At 45.9% G+C, this 22,387-nt stretch overlaps 1 protein-coding gene across 2 annotated transcripts in view; it reads left to right on the top strand.

The window, feature by feature from the left end:
- COLGALT2 (collagen beta(1-O)galactosyltransferase 2) overlaps window positions 1-22,387 on the top strand; it is a 201,986-nt gene that overhangs the window by 43,467 nt on the left and 136,132 nt on the right. Inside the window, exon 1 of one of the 2 annotated variants that reach the window (XM_083156771.1) lies at window positions 6,316-7,032. The exons of the other annotated variant lie outside the window; for it this stretch is intronic. Within the exon in view, the coding sequence (XP_083012897.1) occupies window positions 6,614-7,032 (419 nt within the window). The 5' untranslated portion in view covers window positions 6,316-6,613. Of the gene's footprint in view, window positions 1-6,315; window positions 7,033-22,387 lie in introns of those variants that run through there. 2 annotated transcript variants of the gene reach the window in all.

Here is a 22,387-nt window from a genome sequence, read left to right as displayed (position 1 = left end):
CATATATACCATTGAACACTACGCCTTGAGCGTTTATAATAAATAGACACAGACACATCAATCTAATTTTTGGTTTTTCATTTATTTTTTCACGTTGAACACCTCCATCTGAAAAAAAATGCGACCTACCTGAGAACCACCACCGTCTCACCAGGAAGAGTCCGGACATACAGAAGTTATAAGTATTATTTATTGCGCCACTGACTAAAGTAATAGATCAAGGTGGGGCTGTAGATGTAGCTTACCTAGACTTTAGTAAAGCTTTTGACACTGTCCCACATCGCAGACTGTTAAATAAACTTGAAAGCTTGGGATTGTATTCTTTTTTTTTTTAACATCAATATTTTTATTGAATGCAATTATAGGGAGGGGGGGTACAGAAAAAAGAGAAAAGGTAGGGGGGATAGGAGGTACAAGTGTGGGGGGAGGGGGGGGGGGGAGTTCTGCAAACATACAATCAAATTGGCAGAGTACATATGTTAAACGTAAAATACAAAGCATAAAAAGACATGGGCAGAAACAGATAACAGCTGGAGGCATACGTGCCGAACATAATAACATAGGTTGCGGGCGTCCGCCACTTTCCGTGGTTCGTGGGCAAAAGGTCAGGTAAGTAGAAATGTGGCATTGGGGGAATGTACATTGCTTAGAGCTATCGAGACTCACTCATTAAGGCTAAATTGGCGGGGATCGCAGAGGGATGGCTTAGGGAAATATTGTGAACCTTGTCCGTCAGTGACGTAGTCATGCCAGTAGGACCAGCGTACAAGGGGGGAGGAAGTTGAATAGGAGTATGGGATGTATTCTGTTTCCATAGTGTAGTTGAAGTGGGTTTTTTGAATAACCTTCACAATTTGGGGAGGCATAATTGGGATTGTATTCTAAGATAGTTGAATGGATAAGAGCGCGGTTGCAGGACAGAAAACAGAGAGTTGTAGTAAACGGAGTACAGTCAAAGGAGGGAAAGGTTACAAGTGGAGTACCCCAGGCAGTGGCGTAGCTTCAATAAAGGCAGCCCCCGCGGCTGCTTGGGGGAGCCACCTGCGGTGGGCGCCCGGCATACTAACCAGTGTGCAGGGAGGGATGACAGGCAGCAGCGCCGGCTGGGATGAAAGCAGCAGCTGCTGCTGGACAGGACGCAGGAGCCGGGGCTTTCATAGGAGGGCAGCAGCAGCAGGGGGAAGCCCCTTTACTTTCAGTTTCACTTTCCACGCTGCAGTTCTGAGCCCCGGCCCCGCCTCCTCCCTCCAGTCACTGCTGAGAACAAGCATGGATTCCTGGAGCCGGAGCTGCTGCCTCTTCTCTGCCAGGGGACAATTAAGCTGGCCCCTGCAAACACCTGCTGCTGGACTCCCTAGTGCTGCTGCTGGTAGGCCCTCCATCCAGCGCCAGTGGTATGTTACATTATTAACATATTGGGATATATGTATGGATGTCATTTTGGGGACATATGGATGTATGTATGTATGTATGTATGTATGTATGTATGTATGCATGAGGGTGCAATGAATGTATGTATGTATGTATGTATGAGGGTGGCAGTGTATGTATGTATGTATGTATGTATGTATGTATGAGGGAGGCAGTGTATGTATGTATGTATGTATGTATGTATGTATGCATAAATAAGGAAGTCAGTGTATGTATGTAGGAGGGAGGCAGTGTTTGTATGTATGTATGTATGCATGAGGGTGCAATGTATGTATGTATGTATGTATGTATGTATGTATGAGGGAGGCAGTGTATGTATGTATGTATGTATGTATGTATGTATGCGTAAGGAAGTCAGTGTATGTATGTATGCATGTATGTATGCATGAGGTAGGTAGTGTATGGATGGTATGTATGTATGTATGTATGTGGTAGGCAGTATATGAATGTACTGTATGTATCAGGGAGGCAGTGTATGTATGTATGTATGTATGTATGTATGTATGTATGTATGTATGTATGAGGTAGTCCGTCTATGCCCGCCCCCCAGTCTTTCGTTCCATCCCATTGCCTACCCCCACTCCCTGCCCAATATCTGTCCCCACTCTACCTGCCCAGTATCTTCCTCCTTCTCCCTGCCTAGTTTCTTCCGCCGACTCACTGGCTATCCTCTCTCTCCCCCCTATGCCTGCCCAGCATCTGCCCCCCCTCCTCTCCCTGCCAACCATCATTATCCCTTCTCCCTGTCCACTATCCGGCCTTTGTCTGCCCACCATCCATCTCCTCTCTCTGCCCACCATCCGTACCCCTTCTCCCTGTCCACCATCCGGCCTTTGTCTGCCCACCATCCATCTCCTCTCTTTGCCCACCATCCGTTCCCCCTCTCCCTGTCAACCATCCGTCCCCCACTCCCTGCAAACCACCCCCTCTCTCTGCCCACCATTCATCCCCCTCCCCAGCACCTGTCTTCCTCTCTCTGTGCAATGTCTGTCCCCCCCATCCCCAGCATCTCTCCCCCTCTCTCTGTCCAGCATCTGTACCCACCTCCCTGCTCATCACCTGTCCCCCTCTTCCTGCCCAACATCTGTGCCACCCAGCATCTGCCCAATGCGCACTTCTCAGCATCTATCTCCCCTCTCCCCACATCTGTCTCCCCCTCTCTGCCGAGCATATACCCATCTGCCCCCCCCCCCCTCTCCACAGCATCTGTCCCCATCTAGAACTGTATCCCATGCACCCGGAATGATGAAAATGAATTTGTGGCTCCTGGGAACAGTATTTCCTTGGAGTCCACAACCCGTTTTATTAGACCATACACACTTTTCTAGGAACCTGCATGAAACTGCCCCCCCCCCCCCCATTTATTTATTGTAGTGCCCCCACTGTCAATTTTTCTGGATCCCTGTGTGTGTGTGTGTGTATATATATATATATATATATATATTACTGTATATATGGTTAGTGGGGGGGCGCCACAACTTTTTTGGCTTGGGGGAGCAAAATTTATAGTTACGCCACTGACCCCAGGGATCTGTACTTGGACCGGTGCTTTTTAATATCTTTATTGGTGATATTGCAAATGGAATTGAGGGTAAAATGTGCCTTTTTGCAGATGACACAAAGGTATGCAACAGTGTAGATGCACCAGGAGGGGTAAAACAAATGATTGTGGATCTAGGTATATTAGAGAAATGGTCAAGAGAATGGCAACTACAGTTTAATGCCAAAAAATGCAAAATCATGCACTTGGGTCTCAGAAATTAAAAGACTCAATATAGTATAAATGGCACTATAATGGAAACTACTGAGGAAGGGAGTGATCTAGGTGTCATTATTTCAGGAGACTTAAAAGCAGGTAGGCAATGTAACAAAGCAATGAAGAAGGCAAGTCAGATGCTTGGTTGCATAGGGAGAGGTATCAGCAGTAGAAAGAAATAAGTAATAATGCCACTGTATAGGTCATTGGTACGACCTCACCTTGGCCCTTATTCTGGTTGGTGCAGTGTTATCCGCTTGCGGTCGTACCGCCGATGTTTTTCGTCTGCGCATGTGCAGAGGTCACTCTGCGCATGTGCAAGCGGTTTCGCCGTACGTTTTTTTTAGACGCCGCACAGGGGGCGGAGAGGGGCGTGAGGGGCTACTTAGCCTCATTACCCTATGCATACGCCCCGCGTTTCATGGGCGTTCCCATGCAAACGCTGGGCGTATGCATGGTAATAAAGCCGTGACGCATGTGTAGGGGGCGGGCATCTGACATCGCCGGATGTCAGCTGCCCGCCCCCATACATGATTTCATACGGACAAGTGTCCGTGTGGTCTAGGGTGGCGGGAGCTGGTGGAGCGTGCGGCCCTGCATTCGATGGTCGGCGACCATCGAATGCAGGGGCTGCTCCCAAGATGGAGGAGGCGTATCCCCGTCCACTTTCATGCGGACCGCCACATATCCGCGTACGGACGGAGGTGGCGATCCGTATGGAAGGCGGGGATTCGCCTGCACGGTCCTGGCCGCATATTCTGATCTGGCCGCACAGATCAGAATAAGGGCCCTAGAGTATTGTGTTCAGTTCTGGAGGCCATATCTCCAGAAGGATATAAATACATTAGAGACTGTACAAAGAAGAGCAACTAAAATGGTGCATGGCCTACATCACAAAACGTACCAGGAAAGACTAAAAGATCTTAATATGTATACTTTAGAGCAGAGAAGGGAAAGGGGGGACATGATAGAAACTTTCAAATATATCAAGGGTTTTAACAAGGTGCAGGTGGGAGACATTCTTCACAGGAAGAGGAGCAACAGAACACAAGGACATGCACTGAAACTAGAGGCAGGAAGATTCAGGGGAAATGTGAGGAAGAATTTTTTCACAGAAAGAGTAGTAGATAAGTGGAATAGTCTACCATCAGAGGTGGTAGACGCAAATACAGTAGTACAATTTAAACATGCTTGAGATAAGCATATTGATATCCTTACAAAAAATAAGGATCAAATATGGTTTGAGGTAACATGATTAAAAAAAGGGGCAGACTAGATGGGCCAAGTGGTTCTTATCTGCCGTCAAATTCTATGTTTCTATGAGGCATTTAACTGTAGAGTGCAAGCATAGGGGCTCATTGGATAAATGACTGCAGCTAATTAAATATTGCAGTACAGGATTTAAAGTGAGGTTCCACCACTCGTAATTAGGGATGCCCATTGTTGCCATTGCCATCACCATCGTGCAATAGTGAAACTGGCCATTGATAGTGGCATACTATGCAATGGATGACCATCAATGTTTTTTACCTATCGATGGTCATCCATTTTCTCTAACTGATTGGCCTATGGGCCAATCAAAACATGGGGGTGGGGCTTAATGGGTATCAGGGGCGGAGCTATGCTTTGTGTCCCAACCCCTTCGGGAAAAACATTGTTTATTGGGTAGGGAAATTAGTTCAATCCCCGGATCACTTTATGCCCGGCTGCACTATATATTGTTGCTATATCCAATAGATCTAATGCTTTATTTGACTTTAAATAGAAATTATGAGCAGTTAAAAACTTCTACTAATTCCCTGTAATATTTACAGAAATCAAGTTTATACAGTGGTTCCAAAAATGTGTGCCCTTGGGTTGGTCGTTATTTATTTATGGTCAAAGTGATAAGAAAATCCAAAGGATAGTGGATGACAATCATAAAACATGTGGACAATGAGAAGCACAACTCTGTACATCACCACATAACTTCAGGCACTTTTTTTTTCAACCATTTTCATGTGAAAGCCGCCAAGTGTGTACGGGGCAGCAATGAGTGGTGAGCGCTGCAGCACGCTCCAGTGACATGCGATGGTGGCTGTGAACAGGGCCGGCGCCACCACTAGGCAAATCTAGGCATTTGCCTAGGGCGCCGGCCACTGGAGGGCGGCATTTCGCCCCTCCCCCCCCCCCCCCCCCATGCCGCGGGGTACCTGTCCTGCGGCTGTGTATATAAAGCTTGCGGCGGTGGCAGCGGGGGTCCCTGCAGTCAATAAGAAAAAAACGAGCGCTATCCGCCTGGCTACGCGGAATCGCTTCTGTTGTGGAAACACTGGCCACACGCTGATTGGCTGAGATTCAGCCAATCAGCGTGCGCCGTGCGGCCAGTGTTTTCACAACAGAAGCGCTTCCGCGTAGCCAGGCGGATAGCGCTCGTTATTTTTTATTGACTGCAGGGACCCCCCGCTGCCGCCACAAGCTTTATATACACAGCCGCAGGACAGGTACACCCCCCAGCTCTGGGGCGCCCCCACCCCGACTCACCTGGGGCGCTCCGGTGCCTTGCACCGGCCCTTGCTGTGAACAGAGAGGCACTGAATGATTTCTTCTTCGTGCATCCACATCCACTCGCATTATAGGAGGGGGTGTGCATTCGTCAGGGTGCCGTTTACCTGCTCACTAGACAGGGAATGTACACTAGGTCTAAATCAGGCCCAATGTTCCCTGTTCTCCTCTCTCTGTACTATGAGGGTTATTCTGGTTGATTCACAAGGGTGTGAGTCCTCCAAACCTCGCCTTGCGAATGGTGGCCTGGTTCACACGCACTGGCTGAGAATTAATGTTTTACATAAACATTCATTCGCAGCCTGCGGGGGAACACTCTTATCATTCGATGGTCGCCAACCATCGAATGACATGGAAGGCACATGCAAATCTAAGGTTGCTCAGAGCAACCTTAGATGTGCGTGGGCATTCTGAAGGAAGTGGGCGGGCAGCTGACATCCGTTGTTGTCAGCTACTTGCCCCTGGTGCGCACGTCACCGTGTGATTACCATGGAAACACCTAGCGTTTTCATGAAACGCAGGGCGTTCCCATGGACGAGTTCCCCGGCCCAACACCCCCCGGCCGCAATGTTGGGTGCGTGCACCAGCCAAACAATCTGTTCGCTGTGGACGCACACACCGGCGCATGCACATGCCCAGAAAAGCACATGCGCATTTAGAAAACATTGAGCTCGCATGCAAATTTGCATGCAAGCGAACATACCTGAATAAGGTCCAATGTGTAACACCGGCATGGACCTTTCGCACTGCAGCCGTCTTACTTTGCTGCTACAGTGATCCGTAGTGAAATTGAACTGACAAGAGCTATACGTTATGGAGTGACTGTGACATGCCTATGAATGGGAGTCATTATTAAAGGATGGCTTAAACCTTGCTTTCCGCATGCCTGCAGACTGGCTCGTCTCTACAAAAACCTTGAGCCCCCACTGTTACACTCTCATGCTCTCAAATTTCAGCTCCATCCCCCCATGCAGTGCTGGAGGAGTGTATAGTGCTGGAGGAGTCCCTGATCCCAGGACACAGGCAGGGCAGTATGCGGATGGTCGGCCAGCTGCATGTAACATGGCTATATGGAAAGCTGGCTACACGTCCTTGCTGCTGCTGCTGCTGCTCTGTTACATTTCCCTTATATGTGCGGCAGGAGAGGAGCTGACTATTGAAGATGAAATCCTTCCTGAATCCTCCCTGCAGAAACCCAGTGTCCTGGTTGTCATCATAGCCCGGAACGCTGCACACACGCTTCCCTACTTCCTGCACTGCATAGACAACCTGGACTATCCCAAGAGCAGGATCGCTATCTGGTAAGATAACTGCCCCATTGTCAGTCCCTGCTTCTGTACAGTACTGTATGTACTCTTCAGTTGTTTGCTGCGATTGTGTATGCTATTGTATATTATTACAGTACAGTATGTGTCATTAGGTTAGGGAATTGTTCCATCCACTGACTCCCATCAGTTTATCTTTGTGGAAAAGTATATTGTACATTACTCCAACTCCGTGCAAAGATACTGCTGCACGATAGACTTCACATTCATTATTGTCATTGGCGTTTTTAATGTTTCCATTTCAGCATGAGAGATGTTAGCAGACATTTATCCTGATACCTCTTCTATTTTCTCTTGTTATAAACCAGTTAATGTTGGTTAATTTTTGTGTGTGATCACCAATGGTGATGTAACTTATACTTATTGGAAAACATGCTAACTTGCCCTATAGAGGAAATGAGAGGCGGTACCTCGCTCTAAATAATACCATCCCATTAAGGTAAGCTGTAGATTGTGCTAAAGCCTACCACAGTATTTACCAATATCGTGTGGTTCTTGTTAATCAAATTTATTTACCAGAAAATTAATTGTCTACAGATATATTATTAATTGATTGACCAGACATAGATAAGTGTATTAAAGTGGGTTCATTTACTCACTGCCATAATACAGCTATGTAATGTGACAGCTGAGTTGTTGTCTTGATGGACTGCTGCTGAGAAGGTAGTGATGTATTAGTAGCACAACTACTGTGTATAACTATACAGTAGCTGCAACATAAATCCTTACAATACTAGACCAACATTAATGCAAAGTAGATGACTATATATTACAGTTTCCATGCTGTATTACATTAAGTAATGATCATTCTAAAAGCATACAGTGAAGTCATGATTAAATCCATTTGTGCCTTCATCTGACAAATGCATTCTCTGTATATGGCTTACATTTAATCCATAAATCCATTGTCCGATTCAGCGAGGGCCTTTCCTCAAGCTCACACCTGTAAAAGATGGAAGATGGCTTCTGTAACTTCTCTTCTGTATTGATTGTTGCCCACTGATTCATTTGGGTGTGTGTTGAAAGGTCTACAGCAGGCATGTCCAACGTTGGCCCTCCAGATGTTTTGAAACTACACATCCCAGCATGCTTTGCAATAGTTTTAGCATTCTCTAATAGCAAAACTGTGGCAAAGCATGCTGGGATGTGTAGTTTCAAAACATCTGGAGGGCCAACGTTGGACATGCCTGGTCTACAGTGTCTAGGTAGACAGTTTATAGGTTGACACAGAGAAAAGGTCGGCATGCAATAGGTCAACACAGAAAAATGTCAACGTGTAACAGGTCAAGTGGGTCAAGAGTTCGACATGAGTGTTCTAATTTTTTTGTGTCAGTGGCGATACCTGTCGAAACCCTCAGTTAGTTTAGTGTGTACTCTTGCATTGTCTGCCATTCCTTCAGGCCTGGTGCCTCACTATGCTCGGAACACGGTACGGTTTCATATTGTAGTCCATGTGGATGGTAAAAAGAAAATAAAAACACATTGACTTTTCACTTGTGTCAACCTTTAGTCAGTGCTGACCTATTGCATGTCAACCCTTTGTCAGTGTCCATCTATTGCGTGTCGACCTATTGGTTGTGTCAACCTATTGGTTGTCCGCATGGGAACTGTAGACCAAATTTAAACCGGTTCCCATTTTATGTATACCAATTATGTTTGAAATAGACATTTTTTTTTTTACAATTGAGAATAAATGCTTAACGATTGGTCAGTTGGCCTTTTTTAGGTGATTTTTTTTTTTTCTGGTGAGAGAGTATTTTCACAATTGGTCTTCTTACCAAACATTGAAATAGATTGACAGTTTAAGAAGTACTATACGTAAGGAACATTTCCATGAGTCTTCAAAAAAATATTAGTAGTGAACAATAATATAATCCCATTTCATTATGTACTGACTAGTTAAAAGCCTGTCAAAATGACCCTATAGGGAAGGTCGACAGTCAAAAGGTCGACATGGGGTTTTTCACATTTTTTTGTCCCCAATTTCTGCACAGTCGACATGGACACTAAAATGTAGCACCACGTCCCCTCACATGGATCTCTGCACTCGTCATGCTTCGGGCACGGTGCCTCACTACACTCGGCACACTATTTTATTTTCCCACCATGCCCTAGTGGCTGGTATGGCATGAAACACCACCTGTTGGCACATGTCGACCTAAAAAAAAAAAAGAAAAACCCCATGTCGTCCTTTTGACTTTCGACCTTCCCCATGTGGACCTAATGCTTTTGTTGACCTAATGACCCTGTTGCCCTACCCCATGCCGACCTACAGTCATGTCGGCCTAAATGCATGTTGACCTAATGCTTGTCGACCATAATGCTGTAGACCTAGTGACCGTATCCCTTTTAAACAACTGGGCAATTCTGGGTGATGTGTAGCTGAATACCTCCCAACTTCTGAAAATTGCAACACGGGACCTCCGTTGCAGCTGCAGCAAGTGGTGTGGGCGTGCCCTCACGGCACAATTCCCAGTGTTGTCATCTAAGGGCGTAACTACCATGGGTGCAAGGGGTGCAGCTGCTATAGGGCCCAGACCTGAACGGGGCCCATCTTTGCTGTCCAACAAAGATGTTTTACATACATTTATCACCATCATTTGCTAAATAGGGGGCCCTGAAATTTTTTTGCTATGGGGCCTACTAATATCTAGGTACGCCTCTGTTGTCATCTATTGCCATCTTGTATTCACTGATCACCAGCTGCTTTGCAGATCAGAGCAGGGGGAACCACTGTCTCCCCCAACTGTACCTCCCACCCTTGGGACACTGTGGTCCATGGCTGTGACAGCAGGACAGTATCCAATTAGCAGAATTGTCCCGCTGTAACGGGACAGTTGGGAGGTATGAAGATGACTTGCCATAAACTATATGGACCTGCATTTACTCATAATACATGCACAAACCTCCAGCCCTTAATGGTATGAACCAGGAGTGTTTTCCTTAATGTTTTTTTACTTGAGCTTTTTATTATGTTTACAAAGAACTATTCACTGTTACACTTTAAAGCTTTAAGTGTATTATATGTATAGGTATTGTATTGTATGTTTTAATAAATGTGTAGTCTTTTATCATTCTAAGAAGCATAAAGGGCCTTATTCAGATCTGATCGCAGTACAAATTTGTTTGGAAAATGAGCAAAACCATGTGCACTGCAGGTGGGGCAGATGTAACATGTGCAGAGAGAGTTAAATTTGGGTGGGGTGTGTTGAAACTGAAATCTAAATTGCAGTGTATAAATAATGCTGCCGGTATTTACCCTGCACAGAAACAAAATAACTCACCCAAATTTAACTCTCTCTATACATGTTACATCTGCCCCACCTGCAGTGCACATGGTTTTTCCAATTTTCCAAACACATTTGTACTGTGATCAGATCTGAGTAAAGCCAAAGTGTGGATATTTAACGATAACATATAAATCTACCTCTATTGAATTGTTGGCATAATCCACCTGGAAGGAGCATGATTTCACAGCACTTTTTTGAAACAATAGTATTTTTTGACACCAATAGTAATTGCTGTTTACTTATCTGGTGCAATCGCTAGCTGCACATTTCCTGTTTACTGCACAGTTATATATTCCAATGTTTTAATACCAATAAACTTATGGTCATGCTTCAAAGTGAATAAATGCAGGTGTTTTTTCATTAAAAAAAATGCAGTAGTGCAGTAGTCGAGATAAAGCATGACCTATGTGGAACCCCCTTCTTTAAATTGGTGGGATTCCCCTAACAATCTGCTTGGCCCTCATTATTGTCACTGAAATTGATTGGATTTATACTTTTTCTATTCTTAGCAAGAACTGGGTTCTGGCTCCAATGTACATATCTTCAAAAAGTCATCTTGAGTGGAGGCATTCTTGCAAGAAAAGGCCTACCGGGCTTCTAGGGACTGCAGCCAGTACAGTCTAACTGGAAATGGGTGTTTGTGTGCACGCACAGTCCCAGAGCCTGCCAGGTCTAGTGGGGCTTGGAGTGGGGACTGCAGCAAAGGCAGTCCCCCTTATGAGTGATGGCGATAACGATAAACATTTTGATCTAGACAGATACTTATTGTATGATTATATATACTTACAACAGGGTTGCCGACTCTCCCGGAATGGCCGGGAGTCTCCCGAAAATCGGGACCCCCTCCCGGCCCCCCGGAAGGGTGGGAAACCCTCCCGGATTCAGGGGTGACCCCCCCTGCACCCCGGATCGCGGCATTAAAATGCCGCAATCCTCGGGTCTCAGAGGAGGGGGCGGAGCTAAAATGACACAATCGCGTCATTTTAGCCCCGCCTCCTCCACAGAGATCCGTGAATTCGGCAGTTTGACATCATGGGGGTGGGGCTTAGTGACGTCACACTTAAGCCCCGCCCCCTGAGAGGCTGCTGGAACTCTCCTCTCCGGGTTTCTCCCGGAGAGGAGAATTATAAAGTCGGCAACCCTGACTTACAAGTATGTCACGTTATATTCCCTACCACATGTACACACACACAGACACAGACATTCCAGGGTTAATTTTGTTGTCCACCAATTAACCTACCAGTATAATTTTGAATTGTGGGAGGAAACTGTAGTACCCGGAGGAAACCCATGCAAGCACGGAGAGAATATACAAACTCCACACAGTTAGGATCATAGAATTCATTGAACCCATGACCTCAGTGCTGTGCTGTCCGTATGCCCCGTTATCCATAAGTCAAATGAAATGACCCTTCATAAAAGATACTGTATCATCTGTAAATCTTGATATTCTGAAAAACATGCATAAGGTGCACAACATCACAAAAAAGACACACTGAATCGCTATAGCCAGAGCCAGCAGCAGATGTTTAAACATCTCGTCAGCCAAAGAAGGGGAGCATAAACTCCCCTGTCCGGCAAAGTTAGTTCGGACTGACTTTGCCTGCCCGGCCGGCTCACTGGGCATGCTCGAGATCTCACTATTATTGCGAGATCTTGAGCACAGCCCGGGGCCAGCAGCAGGGCTAGTGTTGTCCCTGCAGCGGAGATAAGACAACGCTAGCCCTGAGCTAGCGGAGTGGCCGGGGCAGACTTATGGCTAGAAGGCTGATAATACATCACTCTGGCCACTATTTGCTGGGGGGATTGAAGGGGACAGCCGTGCCAAGCATTATTGGCGGGCTTTCACTATTCATACATTTGAAAAAACTGTCATTGCTACATCTGCCCCATTGTACTCTGATAATGTGTATTCAAAGATACAAGGGACAGTCTACACCAGGGGGGTGATTCTAGTCGACTCAGTAAGTTGCAAAGCTTGCAGCTTACTGAGTCCTTGTGACTCCACCCCAGCAAATACATGCCCCCCGCCGCCGTTTCCCCTCTCAACCGTACGAGGGGATGTGTTACGAAGCAGGAGAAATCATTCGTTGGTCGCCGACCATTGAATGATTTCTCCTGCCTTTGCAAATATAAGTCAGTGGAAACTGACATATTTGCGGGCGCTTGGATGAAGATAGGGAAGACGGTTGATGTCATGTGATGTCAAGCGGAGTGCCCTGGCAGACTTCGTCCCACCCGTATCCCCATGGGAAGACCCAGCATTTCATGGCAATGTCCATGAAACGCTAAGCGTTCCCATGGCCCAGCGCCGCCACCGCCTGCGTCTGCCCCCATCCACCCCCTGCCCTCCATCCCCACTGCGAGCGGCCTGGCACCATTGTAAATCGCAGACGCCGCTCGCAGTCGAGGTTTGCACATGCGCAGAAATGCGCATGCACAAACCACGATCATCGGGCAGGGGCCGAATTCAGTTCACAGCGTGTGAACCATAATTGGCCTTTATATGTCATGCAAATATGTACATAGGGTATTTTTCACACACCTTTGCCACACACATACAGTAAGTTGGGTAGGTACAGTGATAATATTGTTGTGATATCATATTACAAAGTACTTGGATGAATTGTACATTTCAGTATAATAGATTAATGCAGTTATATGGCACTCAATAGGCTGTATGGAAGATGATGGCAGATTGGAGCGCTCGCTCTATGCCAGGGGTCTTCAACCTTTAAGACAGTGTGGGCCACATTAAAAAATTCAACGAAGCCCGAGGGCCACTATGCTCTACTGTGGTATTTAGCACAGCTCTTAATAGATAGAGAGCACAGCCCCCGCATAGATAGTTGGCACAGCTGCCCATACACATAAACCCTGCCCCCAATATATAGTCTGCACCAGGGCTATTTCTAAACAATTAGGGCCCCAGTGCGAACAGAATAAAAATGCAGCCCCCCCATATATAACTTGGTATTTAAGAAAGCTCCCAAAAAGGGGTGTGGTCTAATTATAAGGGGCGAGGTCTAATTATAAGAGTGTGAACTAGCAGGAAAAAAAATTACCTGACACCTAACTTTTGTAACCTGCATGACCAAACATTGGTTACCGCAGGAATGGCTGTTTTCCTTCAACGCTTAAGTTGGCTGTCTAAAGGCCGCACAGTGACATATAAACATGAAGGCCCATTACACCATGATGCCCATTGCACATTATGCCACACAGCGGTGATGCCCATTGCACATTATGCTACACACCGTGACACCCATTGCACATCATGCCTCACACCATGATGCCCATTGCACCTTGCACTATAAGGCCCCCAATACTCCTGCTTATGCATATGATGCCCCCAGCAGTGCCTCTCACAAAATGCCACCAGTAGTGTCCCTCATAAAATGCCACCAGTAGTGTCCCTCACAAAATGTCCTAGTATTGCCCTCCATAGTCAGCACTGCATTGCACAGCATGCCAGCCCTCCCTTAGTCAGCACCACATTGCACTGCCAGTCCCCCCTCCCCCATAGTCAGCCCCCTCCCCATACATAGGGCCACATTGCCCCATACACAGGGCCACATTACACTGCCAGCCCCCCTCCCCCATAGTCAGCACTCCCAAAACATTTCTAAATGCAGCCAGGTCACCTCACCCCCCCCCCCCCCCAAAAAAAAATTCTAAATGCAGCCTTCTAAGCCAGCTCACCTCACCCTCACCCTAGACAGCTCACCTCACCCTCGCCCCGACCCCCACCTTCAACAAAACAATTCTAAAAACAGACAGCTCACCATCTCCTGAGGCACCTGCCTCAGTGTCCCTTGCAGAGGGCTGCTGCTGCTGCTGGCGGCGTCAGCGTCTGTCTTTGCTGTCTTCACAGCTAAGAAGGGACAGGTGCGGTGCAGTGCAGTGTGCAGCTGGAGGCTGGCGCGTTTGTCACAGTCTCCTCCCGGCTGTCTGAAAAGGCGTGGGCGGGACGTCAGGAAGTGGACAATGCGCATGTCCGCGCACAATCCCACCCGCCCCAGCCTCAACGTCACCCAGCAGCATCCTCCGCCGCGTCCCTCTACTAAGAGGACAGCTCGGAAGGATTTTTTTTTTCATACAGCACGCATCATTTTACTGGCAGGCCAGGAAAAACAAGTCGGCGGGCCACTCGTGGCCCACAGGCCACGGGTTGAAGACCCCTGCTCTATGCTGACAGTATCAATTAGCTTTTTTATGACAGACATCACCTCATGCAGTTAATACAAAGTATCTCATGTGAAAACTATTTGACATTGAAAAGAAAACTACAGCTCTGTTTACTATCAATTAAAATATAACATTGTAGCTGCCCCTGAGGTAAAATGAGGGATTGTTTTACAATATTTTTTGGAACAAATCTCCCCAACAAAAAACTAAGTTATTATTAATGATTGCAGAGATCCTCTGTAATGCTCAGGTGAAATCACTTTGCGACCAGTGGTGTGGCTAATTTTCCTATGTACCACTTAGTGCCTGGGACAATTAGCGGCGTACATTGTGGTGGCATACTGCACTGAATAGAATTCATTTTACAGAATGTGTTGACAACATAAGACTGATTACTGAGTTGTTTTAAAACAACTGCATACCTTAAAGTCTTTAATACATAGGAAAGTATAATCTGCTAAAAACATCATTATTCCAAACCACTGTTTGGGTAATAAGCTAATGATCCATACAGTATAACATAAAAGGGACATATGATACTGCACATTAAGTAACAATGTAAATGGGTAACCCTTATGAATGGTAGATTGATCACAATGCAGCACTTTGCAATCTATTGTACCAAATTAGAGATTAAACTGTGACTGGTGCCCTGTACTTGCGTTACATTAATAAAGGAACACAGATGTTCAAATAGATAATATATTAATATTTATGGGATATTTATAGCAGTACAATGCCCAGTGGACATGTTATTTTGTAGTATGATTGTAAAAAGATTAGAATGACATCTTCATTTGAATGTTTTTTTTTTTCATTTTAAGGAAATCATTATGATTACAATCAATGCCAGGTTTATTGTTTGAATGAAGAATGCATTTTTTACAGGATTTTTGGTATCTGATTTTTTTCTCTGGCCATTTATATTCTATCAGTGGCTTCGAAGTGATTCCCTCTTGACAGACAGCAACCCTTAACAGCTCTCATACGGCTTGGAATAATCAAATTCAATCTAGTAACAGTGTTTATTGTTACAGGTGGGGTTATAGTCATAAAGATTCATACAAATGGAGGTGCCAACTGCTCTCATGCTGATTTTAAAAGGGGGAGTTGTCATGATTGGACACCATTCTGAGATGAGGAGCCTAGGGGTGATACAAGAATCCTGGAGTTCATGGGTCACACCCATAGCACGGGTCCTAACATGGAAACGGATGGTGTAATGGTTAGCATTACTGCCTCACAGCACTGAGGTCATGGGTTCGATTCCCACTAGCCCTAACTATGCAGAGTTTGTATATTCTCTCTGTACTTGCATGGGTTCCTCCGGGAACTCCGGTTTTCTCCCACATGCATGTTCATGTGGTAGGGAATATAGATTCAGGGACTGATGTGAATGTTCAAATATTCTCTGCAAAGCGCTGCGATATATGTGTGCTCTATATAATTAACTCTTAATAATGTATTAAGCCTGGTGAAGTGTTAAAGTGGTAATAATGCACCAGCCAATCAGCTCCCAACTGTCAACTTACACGCAGGGTTTGAAAAATGACTATTATGAGCTAATTTATTGGTGTGTTATCACCTTCCACTTTATCACCACTTTATTAGGATTAATACATCTGCTCCATTGTCCTTCCAAATATATGGAAAGCTGTATGATATTTTGTTAGTGTGCACACCAGAACTCCGCATCCCATGATTTAAACTGCTCTGAAATCTGTTTGAGGGCATTTATATTATCAAATAGGTAAGTATTTCACCGGGCAGCCCCTCTTTTTCCTCCATCACCTTCCCCCTTCCTGAGAATGTGGGAGATATGGTCTTGTCGTCATTCGACTGAGTTCTAGCTTAGGAAAATATTGCCGCAGTAATGAAACCTGAGTTTGAAGGGGAAACATTCTTCCCTTGTCATATCTAAATATGCTGTTTGCTGCCGCTTTCCACAAAAGGAAAAAAAAAATCTAAATAAGGCACTGATGGAAACAAAACTTAGCATGTTTTTGAATTAAATATAAATAACATTGTTCAATTCTAGATGGTTTTATAGACCTATTTTTAAGTAATATTTTAGCTGCTCATTAATAATTTTTAGGTGCAAATTGCTCCTTATGATGATTGGATAAGTTAGTAGGTGCTCAAATGATAAATCATATATAGATCTTATCTAGTGCATTTTGTAAATCCATTCGTACAGGTTATGGAATGTTTCCATTTTTCTGCAATATGCTCCTGTGATCGGAGACCACCTCAGGTCTGGTCGTGGCAGCGCACTATCGGTGACGGTCTCCCCGTACACATGGGGATATGGTCGCTCAGCGACCATATACCCGGCGGTAATGGCTAAAATCACACCGCGTGTACGGGGCTTAACATGTGCAAAAAGATTTAGATTTGGGTGGGGTCTGTTCAAAAATAAATGCAGTGTCAAAAAAAAAATGTCTGTGGGCTACATGAAAAAGCAGCCAGTATTTACCCTGCAGAGAAATATATAAATATAAATAGTTTTTTGGTCCCCTTGCATAGAGGCATGGTTTGTTTCAGAAGCAAAATTGCTTGCATTTTGCTTCACTGAATATGGCCTATGATGTGCCCAAAATCTGTCATTCCCAGTGTTTTACCTTATGGCTCACAGACAATGTCAAGGTTATCAGTCAATAGGTCATATGGCCAACACAAGCAAAAAGGTCGATGTGGCAAAACACATGAGGTTTTTTTTTTTTACTTTTTCATAATTTACCATCTACACGGACTCCAATTGGGAATGGTATAGTATGCCTAGCACATTGGTAGCAGAGTGAAGCCGCTGGCCTGAAGAATGGCGAGCGACGGAGTACAGTATTTGGGGGTCCACATGCTTTTGCTGACACCATGTTGACCTTTTCATGTGTTGACCCTTTCCGTGTCGGCCTCTTGCTTGTGTTAACATTTCTCCACTGACAACACCCAGCCAGAACCAAATTCAGTGAAGAGGGATGGTGTTCAATGTGCAAGCTTTCCTCCTGCACAGACAGCAGCCTCCCCAACTCGCCTGCAGGCAAGCACACAGCAGCATTCTGGGACGGGGAGACAGACTGCTGCTGACAGGTAAGAGGGGGCGGTCCTGGGCTCTTCCAACAAGCCCTGAGCCTGGTTAAATATCTTATAGTACTTGACTCCCTCCACTGCTGTAATTAAATGAGAGGGACAAGTGTGTTATAGTGCAATAAGTTTCTTTATAAGCACCTAGAAAAGATACTGGTTCACGCCCCCTCTGATCTTGCAATGACAAATAAAACCCTAAAGAGAAACATGTGGTGCACACATGTACTAAATGTAAAATTAATACAATTCTGTAAAGCAAAGATGGTACAATTAGTGGTTGCAGTACTGCAAATGCAGCAGTCAGCATGTGACAAATAAGACTATTCTCATACTTGCCTACTTTCCCACAAGCTGTGGGAGAATTCCGATTTGTCAGGTAGCCTCCCCATACACCCTGGAAGATTGGATGGATCTCCTGTATCCCATGCGCCATCCTAGTGAAGATGCAAGAGCCTGGTCCCATCCAAACTTGCCAGCTGCATCTCTTTCCTGGGCTTCTCTTGGAGAGGAGAACTTAAAAGTTGAACATAAACACTCCACTCATTCCATTCAGCCTTAATCCAGGGGTAAAATTACTGAAGGTTCGTAAAGCGGATGCAATTGAGAAATGATAGCTAGACCTGATTGGTTACTATGGGCAACTATCACACTTTTCAATCCTTTAGTAAATTTGCCCCTAAGAGTCAGAGAGATCTGCAGCCGAATGCCCCCCTGCCGCGCGTATCCCTCACTAGCATCTGTAAGGGGTGAAAAATCATCATTTTGATTTTCTTTTCCCCGTTCGCAGATAAAAGTCAGTCTAGACTGACTTTTATATTGGCCGGAGATGGCCTAATTCGGGGTGGGCCTCATCTGATGTCAGCTACCCACCCCAAGCAGGCATCAACACGCCTGCCTCTACAGAGGAGCTCCCAGCACTTTTATGGCACACCCATAAAAATCTGGATGTTCCCCTGCTCCAGTCCCCTGTCTGCCCCCATTCCACCCACTATGGAGCAAACGCCTTGGTGAGTGTGAAACTTGCAAAAGGTGTGCTCTCCCAGGGCTTGCCTATACACAAACTTCGACCTTCGGGGATGGGGAGGAATTCGGCCTGTTACGAATGGGTCTGAATCAGCCCCTCAGTTTCTTGGGATTGAAACTAACTGAAGCAGTACATCAGGGTGGGCCACTCCTGCTGTACTGCTGCTATAGCTGTAAACTCCTGAGTCCTCCTCTCCCTTTTTTATTGGCTCGGATATTCTGCTCTTTGAAAAATCATTCATGGACCCTCCTGATCACAACTTCCCATCCCCCTGGCAGCACACAGCTTCTGTACAGAGCTCATGATTGTATTTGGCAAAACTGTACAAAAATACAGCTGTACTGTAATATTGCATACAGAATGAATATTCTGAGGTTTTTCCATTAATCTGGAGAACATTATATGAATTTTAAGGAAAAACAAAACGAAATACATGATAGTCATAAATATGTTTGTTTTTTGGTGGACTGCAAATCCCCCTGATTTGTAGTAGGCGGGGCTCTTGCGCGGAAAAAAGGGGGCATGGCCTAACATACCACACACTGTAATGCCCATGGCACATTTTAGCAACTTTGTAATACCCATTACACATAAAGCCACATGCCGTAATGCCAATTACACATAAGGCCACACATGATGCCCATTACATACTATACAACAAACCATAATGCCCATTACATACTATATAGCAAACCATAATGCCCATTACACATTTGACACATGTGCCACTTACCTAAATGCTCATTGCTTGGAACAACATGCTTGATGCCAGGGGCTTCATGCTCGATGCCATGGGGCTTCATGCTCATTGCCAAGGGGGATTCAATAGCTCTTTGCCAAGGGGGACTAAAATTGCTCATTGCCAAGGGGGATTAAATAGCTTGTTGCCAAGGGGGATTCAATAGCTCGTTGCCAAGGAGGATTCAATGCTCGTTGCCAAGGGGGATTCAATAGCTCGTTGCCAAGGGGGATTCAATAGCTTGTTGCCAAGGGGGACTAAAATTGCTCGTTGTCAAGGGGGATTAAATAGCTGGTTGCCAAGGGGGATTAAATAGCTTGTTGCCAAAGGGGATTCAATAGCTCATTGCCAAGGGGGATTCAATTGCTCATTGCCAAGGGGGATTCAATAGCTTGTTGCCAAGGGGGACTTAAATTGCTCGTTGCCAAGGGGGATTCAATAGCTTGTTGCCAAGGGGGACTAAGATTGCTCATTGCCAAGGGGGATTAAATAGCTCATTGCCAAGGGGGATTAAATAGCTTGTTGCCAAGGGGGATTATATAGCTTGTTGCCAAAGGGTATTCAATAGCTCGTTGCCAAGGGAGATTCAATTGCTCGTTGCCAAGGGGGATTCAATAGCTTGTTGCCAAGGGGGACTAAGATTTCTCATTGCCAAGGGGGATTCAATAGTGCATTGCCAAGGGGGATTAAATAGCTCATTGCCAAGGGGGATTAAATAGCTTGTTGCCAAAGGGGATTAAATAGCTCATTGCCAAGGGGGATACAATACTCGTTGCCAAGGGGGATACAATAGCTCATTGCCATGGGGGATTCAATAGTGCATTGCCATGGGGGATTTAATAGCTTGTTGCCAAGGGGGATTTAATAGCTCATTGCCAAGGGGGATGCAATAGCTCATTGCCAAGGGGGACCCCTGCACCTCTCCCCACCGCCCACTCCCTGCTGTGCCTGGCTGAGCTGCCTAGTGCCCTGTCCACCGCTATTTTCAATGACGTCTCCCGCTGCTCAGCCACACAGGTGTACTCCTTACTTACTGACACACTTCCATGTCACCCGGCAGGTATACAGGTGGAAACAGTTCCCAGGTACACAGGTGTTCCCAGGTCACCGGGCAGACACACAGGTGTACTCCTTACTCACTGACACTTCCCAGGTCACCGGGCAGACACACAGGTGTACTCATTACTCACTGAAACACTTCCCAGGTCACCAGACAGACACAGGTGTACTCATTACTTACTGATACACTTCCCAGGTCACCAGGCAGACACACAGGTGTACTCCTTACTCACTGACACACTTCCCAGGTCACCCGGCAGGTATACAGGTGGATACAGTACCCAGGTACACTCACTGACACTTCCCAGGTCACCGGGCAGACACATAGGTGTACTCATTACTCACTGACACTTCCCAGGTCACCGGGCAGACACACAGGTGTACTCCTTACTCACTAACACACTTCCCCAGTCACCCGGCAGTTATACAGGTGGACACAGTTCCCAGGTACACAGGTGTACTCACTGACACTTCCCACGTCACCAGGCAGACACAGGTGTACTCATTACTTACTGATACACTTACCAGGTCACCGGGCAGACACACAGGTGTACTCACTGACACTTCCCAGGTCACCGGGCAGACACAGATGTACTCATTACAGTGTTCGCGAAAACCCCACAAAAAAGTGGGTCCCAAGGACTCCTCACGTTTAAAAATTGGGGTCCTACCTGACCTTTTCTGGGTCCCAACCTAAATGAAGGTTCTAATATCATCTGACAACTATAGCAGCCTCCTCTCCCCCACCCCCCAGCAGAATGTACATAGTGTTAGTGTGCCACACACCTGATTGTCCAGAACATAATGTGCCACACACCTGAATGCCCAGTACGTAATGTGCCACACACCACAATGCCCAGTTCATGGTGTGCCACACACCACAATGCCCAGTACATAATGTGCCACACACCACAATGCCCAGTACATAATGTGCCACACACCACAATGCCCAGTACATAATGTGCCACACACCACAATGCCCAGTCAGTACATAATGTGCCACACACCACAATGCCCAGTCAGTTAATATTGTCACACCATAATGCCCAATATTGTTCAGGGTGCTGACCATGGGGAGGGCACATTTTTCAATTATGAGGGCACATTTTTCAGTCAGGAAGGCACATTTTAATACTTTAATCTAGCATCCCAATTAGGATAAAAAAATAAATAAAAGCCTCTTCACAAAAAGCTTATTATTGACTAGATTGTGTGCTGCCAGATTAAAACTAAAAAAAATGTGTAATGCCCATCACACATATTGCTACACACAGTAATGCCCATTCCACATGATGCCACTCTATAATGGCCATTACACATTATGCCACACAACATTATGTCCATTACACATGGCAGGGCCTGGCAAATTCTGTAAAACAGGGACAACATGCCGTTATGCCCAATACACATTCTACCAAACACTGTAATGCCCATAACACATTACGCTACACACCATAATGCGCATTACTCCTTGTGCCTCATGCCCTGATGTCCATTACACATTGCGCATCACACTGTGATGCCCATTACACCTCACACCATGATGTCCATTACACATTATGCCACACACTGTAATGCATATTACATATTATGCTGTGCTGCTTACCTACATGCTTGATGCCATGGGATTACATGCTTGTTGCCACGGGCTGAGGGTGGGGTACATGTTTATTACCCGTGGCTGCAGGTGCACAGCACACCATTACTCCCAGAATCTTCCTTTCCGCATAGTGGTGGGTGACCTGACAGACGCCAGAGGTGCTGGAGGACCTTTAGTGTCTGTCTCCTTTAAGGTGGTGCCCATTTTTGAATGGTGCAGGGTCTCTGTGGTGCTGCTCCCCCCCACCCGCTTATCCCAGCTCCTGTATTTATTTTTATATGAACAGCAGGTGTGGGAGATAGACACACTGAGGCCCCTTTCACATGCTCCGGCTCCTGCCAGGTGGC

The sequence above is a fragment of the Crinia signifera genome, chromosome 8 (assembly GCF_055691185.1).
Source record: "Crinia signifera chromosome 8, ASM5569118v1, whole genome shotgun sequence".
In the NCBI taxonomy this organism is placed as follows: Eukaryota; Metazoa; Chordata; class Amphibia; order Anura; family Myobatrachidae; genus Crinia; species Crinia signifera.
The sequence above is the reverse complement of the archived record's forward strand: the minus strand, read 5'-3'. Positions and strand labels throughout refer to the sequence as shown.